Consider the following 15,835-nt stretch of genomic DNA (forward strand, 5'->3'; position numbering starts at 1 on the left):
CAATGTGCAAAGAAGCACTAGAGGATGAGAATCTAGCCCTAAAATTCCAGGGCTTTGTTGTTGTTGTTGTTGTTGTTGTTGTTGTTGTTGTTGTTGTTGTTTGGTGGAAAAGGATTTGGAGCTATTTCTTTGCTGACGTGCAAAGTAGTGTAATAGGCCGGGCATGGTGGCTCACGCCTGTAATCCCAGCACTTTGAGAGGCCAAGGTGGGTGGATCGCTTGAGCCCAGGAGTTTGAGACCAGCCTGGGCAACATGGCAAAACCCTATCTCTAAAAAAAAAATTACAAAAATTAGCCAGGCATGGTGGCACGTGCCTGTTGTAGTCCTAGCTACCAGGGAGGCTGAGGTGGGAGGATCGCTTGAGCCCAGGAGGTTGCTTGAGCCCAGGAGGCCAAGGCCACAGTGAGCTGAGATTGCACCACTGTGCTCTAGCACAGTGAGACCCTGTCTCAAAAAAAATAAAATAAATAAACATTTTTAAAAAGTAGTGTGATAAGTAATAATTTTGTGGCTCCCATGGGGGTTTGAAGGACAAGCTGGGAAACTTGGGAAACCCACAGGGACACAGCCTTTTTCTGTTCATGGGACTTTCAGCAAGCGGTTCCTGGTCAGCATGCCTGGTCTTGCTGGGAACTGGGCAGGTTTCCAGGTTCAGTTCACATGTTGTAAGCAGGCATGGTTCTAAATTAAACCTGGAGCCACCGCTGTCCACCCAGCACTCACTGCCATGGCCACTGTGCAACGCCGCAGACCACTGATTCTCAAACATCTGAGGTGAAGGACCAGGGTTGTCTTTTTAAATTTGTTTCACTTTCCTATCTGTCATAAAAATGAAATATTAGAAATGTGAAATAAAGACAGACTTCTGTTATTAGATTCAAGAGACATAAAGTTGCTCTGTCCATTTGCCCTAAAAGTTTCTAAAGACTGACTCAATTCCTGAACATGAGTTTACCAACAGCAAAGAAGTCAGGGCCATCGCTACCAGCCCAAGGACTGTGCTTTGGGCCTCACTGCCCAGAGGCCCAGGATCTAAGGCCAGAAGGGAACAGCTGCCCTCCCCATGCTATGTCAGGACAGTCCTGAAGGAGAATGAGGAAGCTCCCCGCTGGGAAGAGAGCAGGCTGGGCTGCTGTGTCTTGCTGTCTGTACATCTCTCTGGCCCTTCCTGCCCAGCTGCTTGAGTAGACTGGTAAAAGGAACCTCTTGGTGGACTCTCCTACCATAGTCCCCATGTGCAGGTGAAAATTTTATTACATGGTTGCGGCCGGAGAAACGAAAGGTCACAGCTCTTTGTAATCATTATCCAGGCTCCCCTACCTGAACGCAGGCTATAGCATAACTGGTTGGATTAGTGAAGCAGGCAGTCACCTCCAGCTGGCATGGCCTGGTGTGGCCTGGGCAGGGTGAGCTCATGGTTGATTCTGTGTTGCAGTTCTCCAAGGAGAGGCACATCATGGACAGGACCCCCGAGAAGCTGAAGAAGGAGCTGGAGGAGGAGCTGCTGCTGAGCAGCGAGGACCTGCGCAGCCATGCCTGGTACCACGGCCGCATCCCCCGACAGGTACCTGGTCTTGTCCCTTCCAGAGCATACACGGCTGCTCTCAGGCAATGTACAGATTGATGACCCGCAGGGTCCCACTCCGAGGCCACATGGGCAGAAGCTCCTGTGTAACCAAAAACAAATACTCTAAAAATGACTTCATTTAGACCCTTCTCTAAGAAGACCTTGGGAAGAGCTGAGGTCAAGAACCCAAAGCACACATCCACATGTTCAGGAAGTGAAGGGACAGCCAGCGCTCCTGGGGTCTGCAAGCACAGCGTTGTGGGAGGCAGCAGCCACAGGGTCAGTAACCGGAAGAACTAGGAGGGCGGGCTGTGGCCCAGGTAATTGAACTCTTGGCCAGCTGCCAGCAGCCTCAGACCATTTGCAGCCCCTCCTTCTCAAGGCAGTGGCTTAGCTTCGGGAGGAGAGAGGGCACGTGGCCCAGATCAACAAGGCTGCTTCTGCCCCATTGAGCTGGCAGTTATTCACACTCTCCATCACTTCCCTACTGGATCCTGTGACCCAGAGGTGGGGAAGAAGGGGAATTAAACCCATGACCACAGACTCATGGCCCAGAATATACTGTGTGATCGTCATTTGGGTGATTGCCATAAATAATGTTTTTTCATTTAATACTGTAAAAATTGAAAAATAGAGTAAGTCTGCAGAATTGAGGCATAGAATTTCCCTTGGGTTTTTATTGTAAACCTGATCTGGCCAATCATTAACCAAGGACAACATGACAGGAAGTGTGTGGACAGGGGCTGGGGGGAAGGGCATCATGTCTTAAGTTTTTTTTCTTTCTTTTTTTCTTTTTTTTGAGACAGAGTCTTACTCTATCACCCAGGCTGGAGTGCAATAGCACAATCTCAGCTCACTGCAACCTCTACCTCCTGGGTTCAAGTGATTCTCCTGCCTCGGCCTCTCTGGTAGCTGGGATTACAGGTGTCCACCACCACGCCCTGCTAACTTTTATATTTTTAGTAGAGACGGGGTTTCACCATGTTGGCCAGGCTGGTCTCGAACTCCTGCCCTCAAGTGATCCACCCACCTCAGCCTCCCAAAGTGCTGGGATTACAGGCATGAGTCACTGTGCCCAGGCTTTTTTTTTTTTTTAATGTAGTAGATTTCTTGGCACAATCAAATAAATAATTATTATTCTGACTTTGTTTTTTTAAGTTTAAAATTGATTGTAGAAAACATAGATAGCAAAAAGAAGGAAATTAAACTCTTATCCATAATTCTCCTCATAATTCTCCTGGGGATAACCACAATGAATACTTTTGTGTACATACATCCTCCCGGGCTTTTTGAAATCAAGTATGAGATTGTACTACATATACTTTTTTGGTAGCCCATTCTACTCACTTACTATGTCCTGGGAATTTTCACCCACTGTAGAATATTCTTCTGCACCAGCCTACATTGTATGTCTGTCCACGGTATGCATGCACTACAGTTTACTGGACACATAGGGTGTTTCTAATACTCTGACCAATATCCTTTAAGATTGCTGTGTTCATACCTACAATTATTTTCACAGGCTCAATTCTAAGAAGTGGAATTTCTATGTGAAAACATTTTTAAGGCAAAGATGCAATTTTAAAGTAACCATGGTAGCCTACTATTTTGACCTAACAGAAGTATACTGTTGATCAAATGTTGGAATGTTCCAGAAAAATTGTCAGAATTATAAAACCGATACTATCACCACCGTCCGTCTCCTTATCATGGTCATTACATTCATTTACTACTTGCATGAGTATTAATTTTCAGTGATAAATCGTTCCAAACTGGATAACTGAACACTATAACCATAACCGTAATAACGAGTTATTGCCAACATTTTAGCCCCTTAAATCTTTGTAGCCATTCTATAGGTAATATTATCATTTGTGTTTTTCAGATGATATAAGTGAGCCACAAGGAGATTATGTAATTTGTCCAGAGTCATACAGCTGAGCCAGGATGCAAACCCAGGTGGTCAGGCTACAGGAACAGCCAGGCTGCACCACATTATAAATTCTCCAGTTGCTGTAAGCAGCAGCATCATGCTAGTTAACTATTTTTGAGCATCCACTGTGTTCCAGTGCTTACATATGTTATGTATACAAATACATAACCCTGATAGTAACTGTAAGATGAGGGACCCCAGCCTGACTTTGTTCTAGGCCTTCTAGCCAGTAATTGGTGCGTCCAGAATCTATACCCCAGTCCTGCATGTGGACTCCTCCTCCCCACTGGCCAGGCCTGGAGAGGGGCATCTTAGGAGAGGGCCCCTAGGATGACTTCTAGACACCAACAAATACCCTTCTTTCTCTTCACTCCACTTGTTGGGGAGGGAAAATCAGGCCTGCCAGGCACACATTTTCTCATTTCTTATTTCCTGTTTCATTACATCATTCAGGTCTGTATAAACGTCATGTTCTTGTGACACCTCCCCAACCACCCTATTTTACTGGACAGCCCTCATCCCCTCCCCGGCACTTCCTGCCTCCTTTCCTGGTTTACTTCTTCCCTGACCTTACAGCTGACATACCATAGCCACTGGTTATTTATCCTCACTAAAACAGAAGCTCCCCACCAAAAACAGGAGCTCCATAAGGTGGGCTCTTGTGTGCCACTGTCACCACTGCATCCCCTGAGCCTGCAGTGGTGCTTGGCACGAGTAGGTGGTCAGTGAATAGTTCTTGAATGAATGATTGGATCTTCTATGAATTTGATCTTTGAAAAACTAAAGAGCTGACCCAAGAAGAGACATAGTAGCGTTGTCTTCTGTTGGCCCAGAGAAGTGGGTAGCCATAAGCTTTTAGAAGGAATGTGAATTTGCCTTTCCTACTCCTCACTCACCTTTTTGTCCCAAAGGTGTCTGAAAACCTTGTGCAGCGAGATGGTGACTTCCTAGTTCGTGACTCTCTGTCCAGCCCTGGGAACTTTGTCCTGACCTGTCAGTGGAAGAACCTCGCTCAGCACTTCAAAATCAGCCGGACAGTTCTGCGACTCAGCGAGGCCTACAGCCGCGTGCAGTACCAGTTCGAGATGGAGAGCTTCGACTCCATCCCCGGCCTGGTGCGCTGCTACGTGGGCAACCGCCGGCCCATCTCCCAGCAGAGTGGCGCCATCATCTTCCAGCCCATCAACAGGACGGTGCCTCTGCGGTGTCTGGAGGAGCGTTATGGCACTTCCCCAGGCCAGGCCCGGGAGGGCAGCCTCACCGAGGGAAGGCCGGATGTGGCCAAGAGGCTGAGCCTCACCATGGGTGGCGTCCAGGCCCGAGAGCAGAATTTGCCCAGGGGAAACCTCCTCAGGTAGGTCAGGGCCTCCTCTGCAGGACTATGAGGGGCGCCGGGGTGCCCAAGGTTAGTTAGGCAGGTGAAGAATTCATCATGGAACAGAGAAATAAAAGATGTTAATAGGAATGCCGACTGTTCGCAGAATAGCTGTCACGAGGCAGTGAACGATTAGCTCCCAGCTGAGCAGTGTCAGCAATGAATGGTACAGGAGCTGAGGAAGAATTTCGGGGGGCGCTGGTGGGGAGACCTTGTGAAGGGGTAGACTTAGGCTGGTCTGATGGCTGGGGGAAATTTGGATAGATGCTGCAAAGGGCTGGGGGTGTTCCAGGTGGGAGGCATAGCATGGGCATAAGTGTGGGGACAGAAAATGGTATGAAGAGCTTGAAGTGAATGTGCTGGTAGGGCTGGAACAAAGGGTCTGTGCAAGGGACCCGTAGCAGTGGGCTTAGGGAGATAGCCCCAGCCAGATCATGGGGGCCTTAATGCCAGGTGCAGGGCTTTAAGGGAGCTGTACAGACTCAGCATAGCGAACACGGTGTCCTAAGAATAGAAATGGACAGCGATGTACCGGGGGCGAGGAGAGAGACAGGAACAGGAAACCCAGTTAGTGAGTCATGGAGGGCCCCGGCTGCAGGAGTGGAGTGGAGGGAGAGTCAAGAGATGTAGGAGCCTGGCCTCCCAGGACTCTTCTTCACGTGGTAGAGTCAGAGGAGGGCACATTGGAGACCACAGGAGTGACCAGGAGAGAGGGGACTTTGGAGGATAAAACACACTTTTTCATCTGAGCTGGAAGACTATGGGCTTGTTGAGTGCCACAGTCCAGCAGCAGTTTTGGGGTCCAGGAGGGGAGTTAGAGCTGAAAACTTAAATTAGGGCTTGGTCCACCTGGAAAGGGTGGTTCACTTGGTGAGAACAGATGAGATTTCTAAGATAGGAGATGCAGAGAGCATGGGGTCTGTAGTCTGAATCTCAGGGAATGGGGGAAGAGAAAGATTCAGGGCACTTGGTGGAAAATCAAGGCTTCAAAACCTCACTGATCCTAAGCACCCAGCTGTCAAATGTCAGCGACGTTGGCCTGCATTTGTATAGGGCCCGTCTTTCACAGAGCTCAGAGTCTTTGTGCATATTATCTAAAAGCACTGGGAAAGGAAAGGAGGGAAAAGGCAGGCATCGGGGACATAGATCCAGTCCAGCCCCTCAGTCACACAGCAGCCCTGACCCGGCTCCCAGCTTCTAATCTTATGCACGTAAACCAACATATTTTATTCTACTCACTGGTTTTTTTTTTTGGGGGGGGGTCCATGAGGAAATGTCATAAACTGTCATTTCTATACTGCAAAACTTAGGGAGGGAAATACAGGACTCTGTGTGGAACGCAAATGACAGCTGTGTGCTGCCTGGAGGCTCCGGCACATGCTAGTCAGCATCTGGCTGGGGACCCAGTAGCCAGGCACAAATGCCGGCTCCACACTGGGCAACTTTTCAACCATGGGCAAGCGACTTGACCTTCCTGGGCCTCACCTTCTTCATCTAGAAAGATGGAGCTTGTGAGGTGTACGTGATTTAATATATGCAAAGTGCTCAGAACAGTGCAGGCACAGAGGAGGTGCTAGGGAAGTGCTCATGATAATTATTATCTGGAGGGGAGTAGAATGTCAGACTCAGACCCAGCACAGTGGCTCACAGCTGTAATCCCAGCACTTTGGGAGGCTAAGGTGGGCAGATTGCCTGAGCTTCAGAGTTCAAGACCAGCTTGGGCAACATGGCACAACCCTGTCTCTACAAAAAATATGAAAATTAATATAAGGAGCTCAAACAACTCTATAGGAAAAACTCTAATAATCTGATTTTTTAAATGGGCAAAAGATTTGCTCTTTTGAGAAATGAGTATTTCTCAAAAGAAGACATACAAATGGGCTGGGCATGGTGGCTCACGCCTGTAATCCCAACAATTTGGGAGGCCGAGGCAGGTGGATTACCTGAGTTCAGGAGTTCAAGACCAACCTGGCCAACATGGCAAAACCCCATCTCTACTAAAAATGCAAAAATTAACCAGGTGTGGTGGTGCACGCCTGTAGTCCCAGCTACTAGGGAGGCTAAGGCAGGAGAATTGCTTGAACCCAGGAGGCAGTGAGCCGAGATCATGCCACTGCAGTGGCAAACAGGCATATGAAAAGGTGTTCAACATGATTGGTCATCAGAGAAATGCAAATCAAAACTATAATGGATATCACCTTACCCCAGTTAAAAAGGCCTATATCCAAAAGACAGGTAATAACAAATGCTGGTGAGGATTGTGGGGAAAAGGGAACCCTCCTACACTGTTGAGGGGAATGTAAATTAGTACAACCACTATGGAGAACAGTTTCGAGGTTCCTCAGAAAACTAAAAATTGAGCTACTATATGATCCAGCAATCCCACTGCTGGGTATATACCCAGAAGAGTGGAAATCAGTATATCAAAGAGATACCTGCACTATGTTTGTTGCAGCACTGTTTACAATAGCTAAGATTTGGAAGCAGCCTAAGTGTCCATCAACAGCTGAATAGATAAGGGAAATGTGCATATACACAGTGGAGTACTATTCAGCCATAAAAACAATGAGATCCTGTTATTTGCAACCACGTGGATGGAATTGGAGATCATTATGTTAAGTGAAATAAGCCAGACACAGAAAGACAAATGTTCTCACTTATTTGTGGGATCAAAAAGTCAAAACAACTGAATTCTTGGACACAGAGAGTAGAAGGATGGTTAGCAGAGCCTGGGAAGGGTAGTAGTGGGTGGGGAATAGGGGATGGGAGGGAGGTGGGGATGGTTAATGGGTACAAAAAATTTAGAAAGAATGAATAAGACTTATTTGATAACACAATAGGGTGACTATAGTCAAAACAATTATATATTTTAAAATAAAGAGTGTAATTGGACTGTTTGTAACTCAAAGGATAAATGCTTGAGGGCATGGATACCCCATTCTCCATGATACACTTATTTCACATTGCATGCCTGTATCAAAACATCTCATGTACCCCATAAATATATACACCTACTATGTATGCACAAAATTTTTTAAATATAAAAATTAGCTGGGCATGGTGGTGTGTGCCTGTGGTCCCAGCTACTCGAGAGGCTGAGGTGGGAGGATTGCTTGAGCCTGGGAGGTTGAAGCTGCAGTGAGCCATGACCATGCCACTGCACTCCAGCCTGGGCAACAGAGCGAGATCCTGTCTCAAAACAAACAAAAAAACTCAGGGCAATTGCAAGGAGGGAAGCAAGACCTGATATTTAGAAATCCTCCTTTTCATAGTAATAGGATTGGACTTGAGATGCCTTACAGTGTTAGAAGGGGTACCTTTTCTTCTGTTTCCTTTGGGAAGGATAGGCTGCTGAATGGTCGAAGCAGGGAATTAATGTCATGCACAGAGTGGGAGTGTATTCGGCAGGATAACAGAACCACTGCTGCGGGGAAGGCCTCCTAGTTGGCCCTGAATGATCCTGGTTTAAAAACTTTTTAAGATAAGAAATGAAAAAAAGACTAAGAAAGTCTCTAAGTCAACAAGTCAGGCCTAATAGAGCCACTTTTCTGTTTGCCCTTTGGAATGCAGATCCTCCTAGAACTTGTCACCACTTTGTACAGGCAGCACGCCCAGAAATGTTTAAGTGGGAGGAGGGGAAAAGATGGCCCATGGCCTGCTGCCCTGCCCCAGTGTCCTTCAGTGGCTCCCTTATGCAGCTCTGGCCAGGTGCCACCTGCCCTGACGTCGGGCCTGCTAGTTGGCTGGCTGGTGGCCTGCCCTGGGCGAAGGTGTGTGCTCACAGGCAGGTTGCATTCCACGCCCTGCCGTTCTGGCCCCTGGAGTCCAGCCGCAGTGGTCACTGCTTAAATATCACTTCTCGGGAGATATTTCCTTTTGTAATTTGCCCTCGATCTTGTCTTATCTTTGAAAGGTTGCTGGAATTTCTCTGTTCCTTGGAGTTTGGGGGTTTTTTGATTTGTTTTTTCTTTGGTGCTTGTAAAGGTAGGAAAGAACTTCGTGATTTCTGTAACATAACAATGTTTTATGCTTATGGGAAGGCCAATTAAAGTTCATAACAACTTGGCTGGTGCAGTGCCTCTGTCTCTAGCTAGGGAGATTCTGGTGCTTGGTGCTGGAGAAATTCCCAGTCTGAATTGGAAAGGGACAGAAGGAATAACAGCGAGTGTGTTGAAAGTTACCTTCCACCTTTTCCTTGTGTGGTTACACAGTGTGCCTCCCAACTGCTGCTTGGTGACCGTGCCGGTGCCTTTTCCCAGCTCAGCAGGAGGAGGCTGTGTGGGGGTCCCCCCAGAGCAGCCAGGAGGTTGGGGATGGCAGCCTCCCCAGGCAGTCCTGCAGGTTATTTGGGGGATGCTGAGATTTGCACCAAAATGAAAGTTTCCCCACAGCTTCCTTCCTAACTGCAACACTATGGAGCATGTGGAAAATGCATGTTAGTTAGGCAAGCCATTCCCTCTGGGCCTGTAAGTAATTTTAGGCTCTGTTAAAAGTACACATTCCAGTTCATCAGATTTTCCCGGGAGTATCGTAAAACTTTTACCCTACTCTGTTCAACAGGATGGAACAGCCCAGAGGAGGCATCCTAGGACTTAGCTGCTGCATTGGTCATGGGGACAGGGGGATGGAGTACACAACACAGTCATATATTAATCATCCCATCAGTAATTTGTTTCTCCAGCTGTCATTCCTTTACTTTTAGGGTATGCTGTAGCACTCTCGTTCTGAGCAGTTTTCTTTTTTTTTGTTTGTTTTTGTTTAAGTTCCCATGGCATTGCCTAAAAGTTTTATTTTACACGTTAGTAACACATTTCCATCCTATGTGTCTTTTACTTCAGAAACAAAGAAAAGAGTGGTAGCCAGCCCGCCTGCCTGGATCACATGCAGGACAGAAGAGCCTTGTCCCTCAAAGCCCACCAGTCAGAGAGCTACCTGCCGATTGGTATGTTTCGGGGAATTTTCAGGGAGAACGTCAGTGTGACCCTGGTTTCCTTCAGGCTGTTACCCTGCCCCATCTAGTTGTCTCATTCGAAAACGACACAAGGCCTCAGGCCTGCAGCCTGGAGGGGAATGGGTTTGCAGAATTATATCCGGCAGCGAAGCACTGAGCTAGACACCGTATGCCAGCTTTTAGGCCTCGTAGCAAGCCTTCAGGGTAGGCATGATTATTGCCATTTCACAGCTGAGGAAACTGAGGCACAGATACGTTAAGTAACTTGTCCAGAATCACCCAGCATTTGAACCCAGGTTTTCTGATTCAAGCCCATTTAAAAACTGGTGGTCTTCATGACAAATGAGCCTACTCCCTTTTCCCGGGTGGGCGGGTGGATCCTGGGGCTTTTGGCAGAACAGCTGTCCAGGCCAACTCCCCTTCCTCTCCATTCTGCTTCCAAGGCTGGAAGAGTGATAAGGTATGGGGTATGGGGAGACCTACTAAGCAGTTACATTAGTAAGACGGGGGGTTGTTTTCATTATTTTCATAACTGACTTTCCCTGGGACCACAAAGGGATTTTCCTAATGCCCCTGCGTAAACTACCTCCATGTAGGTTACCCCAGTGTCTCTTTTCCCTTCCCTGTCTCCAGCTCTCCTTTGGAAGCTGGCTGGGATCCACCCTTTGAGAGTGGCATTTTAGGTGGCTAACGACTTCTGTTTCTTAGGGCAAGATTACATTATTCATGCCCTCCTCGCTCATATATTTTATCATTCTGACTGTCCCAGCCTTCTATGACCATATAACATTTGTAGCCCAGGTGTCAGCAGTCCCCAGGATTTCTATTTGCACCCAGGAGTGTGGGATGGGGCAAGCCCAGCCCAGCCCTCACAATGCTGTAGACTCACTGAGATTGGGCGTGGGACAGTCACACTGAATTTTCTTTTGGAAATGAAAATGAAAATTGAAACCCAAGGGCATGAATGGAGGGCTGGGGAGCTGCCACTCTGGTTTTGTTTGTTTTATATTCTCCACACAGATGAGCTTTCTCTGACCTTTTCTTATCCCCCACAGGCTGCAAGCTGCCACCTCAGTCCTCGGGTGTGGACACAAGCCCCTGCCCAAACTCACCTGTGTTCAGGACGGGAAGCGAGCCTGCCCTGAGCCCAGCAGTGGTTCGGAGGGTCTCCTCAGACGCCAGGGCTGGGGAGGCGCTGAGGGGATCAGACAGTCAGCTGTGCCCTAAGCCCCCGCCTAAGCCCTGCAAGGTGCCGTTCCTCAAGGTTCCCTCGTCTCCCTCTGCCTGGCTCAACTCAGAGGCCAACTACTGTGAACTGAACCCAGCGTTTGCCACAGGCTGCGGCAGGGGAGCAAAGCTACCCTCATGTGCCCAGGGAAGCCACACGGAACTGCTCACAGCCAAGCAGAATGGGGCGCCAGGTCCCCGGAACTCTGGCGTCAACTACTTGATCCTTGATGATGATGACAGGGAAAGACCTTGGGAACCTGCGGCAGCTCAGATGGAGAAGGGGCAGTGGGACAAGGGCGAGTTTGTGACGCCCCTCCTGGAGACTGTCTCCTCCTTCAGGCCCAACGAGTTTGAGTCAAAGTTCCTTCCCCCTGAGAATAAGCCCCTGGAAACAGCAATGTTGAAACGTGCAAAAGAACTGTTCACCAACAACGACCCCAAGGTCATCGCCCAGCACGTACTGAGCATGGACTGCAGGGTAAGCGCTGGGGGTCCTGGTGCTCCTCTGGCTTTTCAAGGTTTGGTAAGAGCTAGGGGTCCCGGTGCTCCTCTGGCTTTTGTAGGTTTGGAAGGAGGGGATCCATCTGGCCTCACTCTGCCTCACCCATTAAATGCTTTGCCCATAGGAAAGTATGAAGATAACACCAGCATGGGAATTTATTTAAGGGGTGGGAACCACAAGCTGGGACAACCTTTGCCCAAGCAGGAAGCTTATAAAATTCATCTCAGACAGAGGGATGGCAGGCTGCTGCCGGGGGTGGGGGCCGCCCTCTTCTCCCACCCACCCCTGCCGGCATCAGCAGCTGCAACAGAATCCTCCTCGCACCTGGTGCTTATTTAAAAACTACCCCCTTGCCTCAGCTCCATCAGAATTGGTAAAGCCAAAGCTACAGGAGAGTAGATTGTAGATGAAAATGTAGTTTCTGGAGTAGCAGACCTTGGTTATTTTTATTACATTATACTTATGCATTACATATTTATTTTATTACTAAAATGATCTTTAGTATAAACATCTTTAAAGCTACCTTGATTTTTAAAATAATCCTTCCTCAATTTAGAAAAATTCTAAAATGGCCGAGCATGTTGGCTCAAGCCTGTAATCCCAGCACTTGGGGAGGCCTAGGCGGTGGATCACCTGAGGTCAGGAGTTCAAGACCAGCCTGAGGCATGGAGAAACCCCGTCTCTACTAAAAATACAAAATTAGCTGGGCTTGATGGTACACGCCTGTAATCCCAGCTACTCTGGAAGCTGAGGCAGGAGAATTGCTTGAACCTGGGAGGCGGAGGTTGTGGTGAGCTGAGATTGCACCATCACACTCCAGCGTGGACAACGAGCACAACTCTGTCTCAAAAAAAAAAAAAAATTCTAAAATACAGATTAAAAGATAAAACCACACAAATCCAGTTTCCTGGAGATCACCATTGTCAGCATTTGGTTTACGCAAAAACATTATTATTTTCTCTGTAAATGGATACATGTAAATAACTGCATGTGTAATATCTGTTTGCCACAGGTCTGTACACACTATTCCAAACCCTGAACCTTTCATTGACAAACATGACTGTCTTTCCATGTGATTAAATATTTACATCGTCACCTTTTTTTTTTTTTCTGAGACAGGGTCTCTCTCTGTCACCCAGGCTGGAATGCAGAGGTGCGTTCACAGCTCATGGCAGCCTTTGCCTCCCAGGCTCAAGTGATCCTCCCACCTCAGCCTCCTGAGTAGCTGGGACCACAGGCGCATGCCACCACACCTGGCTAACTCTTTGTATTTTTTGTAGAGATAGGGTTTTGCCATGTTGCTCAGGCTGGTCTTGAACTCCTGAGCTCAAGTGATCTGCCTGCCTTGGCCTCTCAAAGTGCTGGGATTACAGGTGTGAGTCACCGCACCCGGCCCATCACCATTTTTTTTGTAGGAAACGTTTATTTTAGATGTGAGTGACTTTTGTTCATAGGTGGTCCCAAAGCAACCTCATCCTTAAGAGAGATTAAGTCACTTTTTCAGATCCGTCGGGATTCGTTTTAGGACCTTCAGTGGCTAGCAAAATCCACAGAAGCTTGCATTCCTTATATAAAATGGAATAGTATTTGCATATAACCTATGCAATCCTCCTGTATATTTTAAATCATCTCTAGATTACTTATAACACCTAATACAACGTATATGCTTTGTAAATAGCTATTATACTGCATTATTTAGGGAATAATGGCAAGGAAAAAAGTCTACATGTTTCATACCAATGCAGCTTTTTTTTTTTTCCTGAATATTTTTGATCCTTGGTTGGTTGAATCTACTGTTGCAGAAGCCACAGATAAGGAGGGCTGACTGTATTCTAGACACCAGATGTCTCAGGCGATGGTGGGCTCGGTCCATCTTTTCAATATAAAGAGGCTGGTTCCTGGGCATTTGAAGCCCTTTTTTATTTGTAGCTCAGTGAAGTCAATTAGCTTCAGATGTCAGGGCTTATTTAGGAACTGGGTTTTCCTTCCTATGTGTTGAATCATGGCAAGAAGTCCAGTCTCAGCACACTCCTGCAGGGAGTGCCAAAGTTGATGGAGGGCTCCCCGAAACAGGCTTGAGGAACTTTAGGCAGCTGCTGACCATCCTGGAGTAAACAAGGCCCTTGCTGACAACAGAACTTGAGGGATGACTCAGAAACCAGAGTAACTCATTGCCCAGGCCTGGGAGGTGGGGCTGAGGGTGGACTTCTGCTGAGCAGGCCCTGAGAAGAGAGCCAGGGCTGCATTGGAAGAACAAGGGCCTGCTGTACTTTTGGCCAGATGGCCTCGGGCAGTGCTCACAGGTAGTCATGCAATTTGCGAAGTTATCCGGACCTCACTTTAAAGCGAGCTTAACCTGTTTGGGAGGTAAGAGGATTGAGGATTTCTGTTCTAGTCAGTCAGGCACATTGGGCCCTGAATCTGAGAGCAGAACCATGTCAGTGGGCCAGGAGGGAGACTCTGGCCTGGTATGAACCTGCGTGGGTTCTCCATAGAGGAAGCTCCTTGTAGAAACAGGCCTGGGTTTACAGAGCAGCCCAATTCCCAGGGGAATGAATCCTTCCTGTGGCCCTGGGCAGGGCTTAATGATCCTCTAGGTGGAGGAGAGATGCCTGCCTGCCCGCCCTTGGCAGGAGGCCTGGGACCTGCCCACTACCTTTGGTAGCCATGAAACTAGACCCCAAGGATGTTCCCTACTGAAGAATGCAGTCTCCCTGGCTTGCTGTGGTGCATTTTGTCCTCCTAGTGGGGCCTCACTCTCATGTCTGCCTGCAGGCACCCCTGGACAAGGGGCTGGATGGGGTCCCCAGGCAGCGAGCAGGAGCTAGCCTGGACTCTGCCCACCCAGCCCCAGGGCAGGGCTGTGTTGAAACTTCCTTCTTCCCTGTCTCTGGAGTCTACCACCATTTCCATGTTATCTTCCTGGAACCACTGACTTCCAAGCGGGCACAATCAGCATCTCTAAGAGGGAAATACAACAAGACCTGTTGTTTCCTATCCCAAGTGCAGTGGCAGCCCAGACAGGGCCACCCAGAAGCTGAGAGCAGGCTCTGGCTAGCATCTGGGCCCCGCGTGCTTGTTCCCAGCCATGTGGGCAGATGCCCAGATAGGCCATCAGGACAGTGGGTGGTCCTAAGAGCCCTCCAGCCTCCCTGTCCTGCTGTGTCCATGCCCCTACCCCCCAAGGGCCTAGTTAGGAGCCACTGAGCTCCTCCCACCGTGCGCAAGGTCTTTGCCTATAGCTAGAAGTGAGGACCAGTAGTGAAGCACTTGGCCCGACTGAGCCTGAATCCTGCCTCTGCCACATCAGCTGAACAGCCTCCCCTTCTGTGCCTGTCTGTAAGGAATACAGCTACCCAGGTGGTCAGCGAGGACTAAATGAGATAATAATATATTAAAAGCCCAGGGCACCTTGCCTAGCCCACAGTGAGCACTAAGTGTTTATCCGTGTTATATATTCAGCTTTGACTGAGCGCCTACTGTGCCAGGGCAGCTTGTGGTCTCTGCTCTTGGAGCACCTGCTATCGGGTGGGGGTGGGTTGGGGAGGGACAGTGATGCAGGAACTTGGGCCACAACCCAGGTGGGAAACGCCCTGCAGGGGAAGGCACAGGAGCTGTGGGGCCTCTGGGCAGGGCCTTGAACAGGGAATTGGGTGCGGAGATGGGGCAGAGATGTCCAAGATGAGTTTGGAAGGCTGCATCTTTGGCCCGATGAACACCAAAAGCATCTTGCAGACGGCAGGCAACGCACATGCACAGAGACTTAGTTGTCAAAACCCATGGAGAGAGGGGTTGGTTTACAGCAGATTCATTCTGTGTGGGTGGAAGAAGATGGGGTTAGGGGTGGGGTGTGGGAGGGCTTCATAGGTCTTTTCTAAGTCTCTACTTCTGGGCTCATACCAGTTTCCTGCCTTCAAGGCACTTTACAGTTGAGTTGGGTGCAGATCTGATCCTCTGTGCCAAGGGGAACAGAACCAGTGAGTGGAGCCAGGCAATCTCATGGCATTTTAGAAAGGCCCTTGCGGCTGGGAGGAGGGCTGGGCCGGGACCCCATCGGGGCTCTCCTGGGTCCGTGCAGCAGCCTCCAAGGCAGTGGAAGAAGGAGCAGAGGGTGGAGTCCAGAGATGCAGCAGAGCAGACCAGCTAAGATTTGGAGGGCAGAAGGAAGCCTCATCGGGGGTGCTTCTGCCACCCTGCCCTGTGGAGTCGGCTCACAGTAAATGCTCTAGACATGTTTGTCCTTCCTTTGTGTCAGTGAGCTGCATAACCTTGGGCA

The 15,835-nt window shown here is 48.7% G+C and overlaps 1 protein-coding gene across 4 annotated transcripts in view; it reads left to right on the forward strand.

Moving 5' to 3' along the window:
- The window catches only part of BCAR3 (BCAR3 adaptor protein, NSP family member), a 277,512-nt gene that overhangs the window by 245,582 nt on the left and 16,095 nt on the right, over positions 1–15,835 (forward strand). For all 4 annotated transcript variants that reach the window (XM_063606785.1, XM_063606784.1, XM_034931447.4 and 1 more), the window contains 4 exons: positions 1,437–1,565; positions 4,413–4,855; positions 9,715–9,818; positions 10,883–11,535. In XM_063606785.1, coding sequence (XP_063462855.1) covers positions 1,437–1,565; positions 4,413–4,855; positions 9,715–9,818; positions 10,883–11,535 — 1,329 coding nt within the window. The remainder of the gene's footprint in view (positions 1–1,436; positions 1,566–4,412; positions 4,856–9,714; positions 9,819–10,882; positions 11,536–15,835) is intronic.

This window comes from Pan paniscus, chromosome 1 (genome assembly GCF_029289425.2).
Source record: "Pan paniscus chromosome 1, NHGRI_mPanPan1-v2.0_pri, whole genome shotgun sequence".
Lineage (NCBI taxonomy): Eukaryota > Metazoa > Chordata > Mammalia > Primates > Hominidae > Pan > Pan paniscus.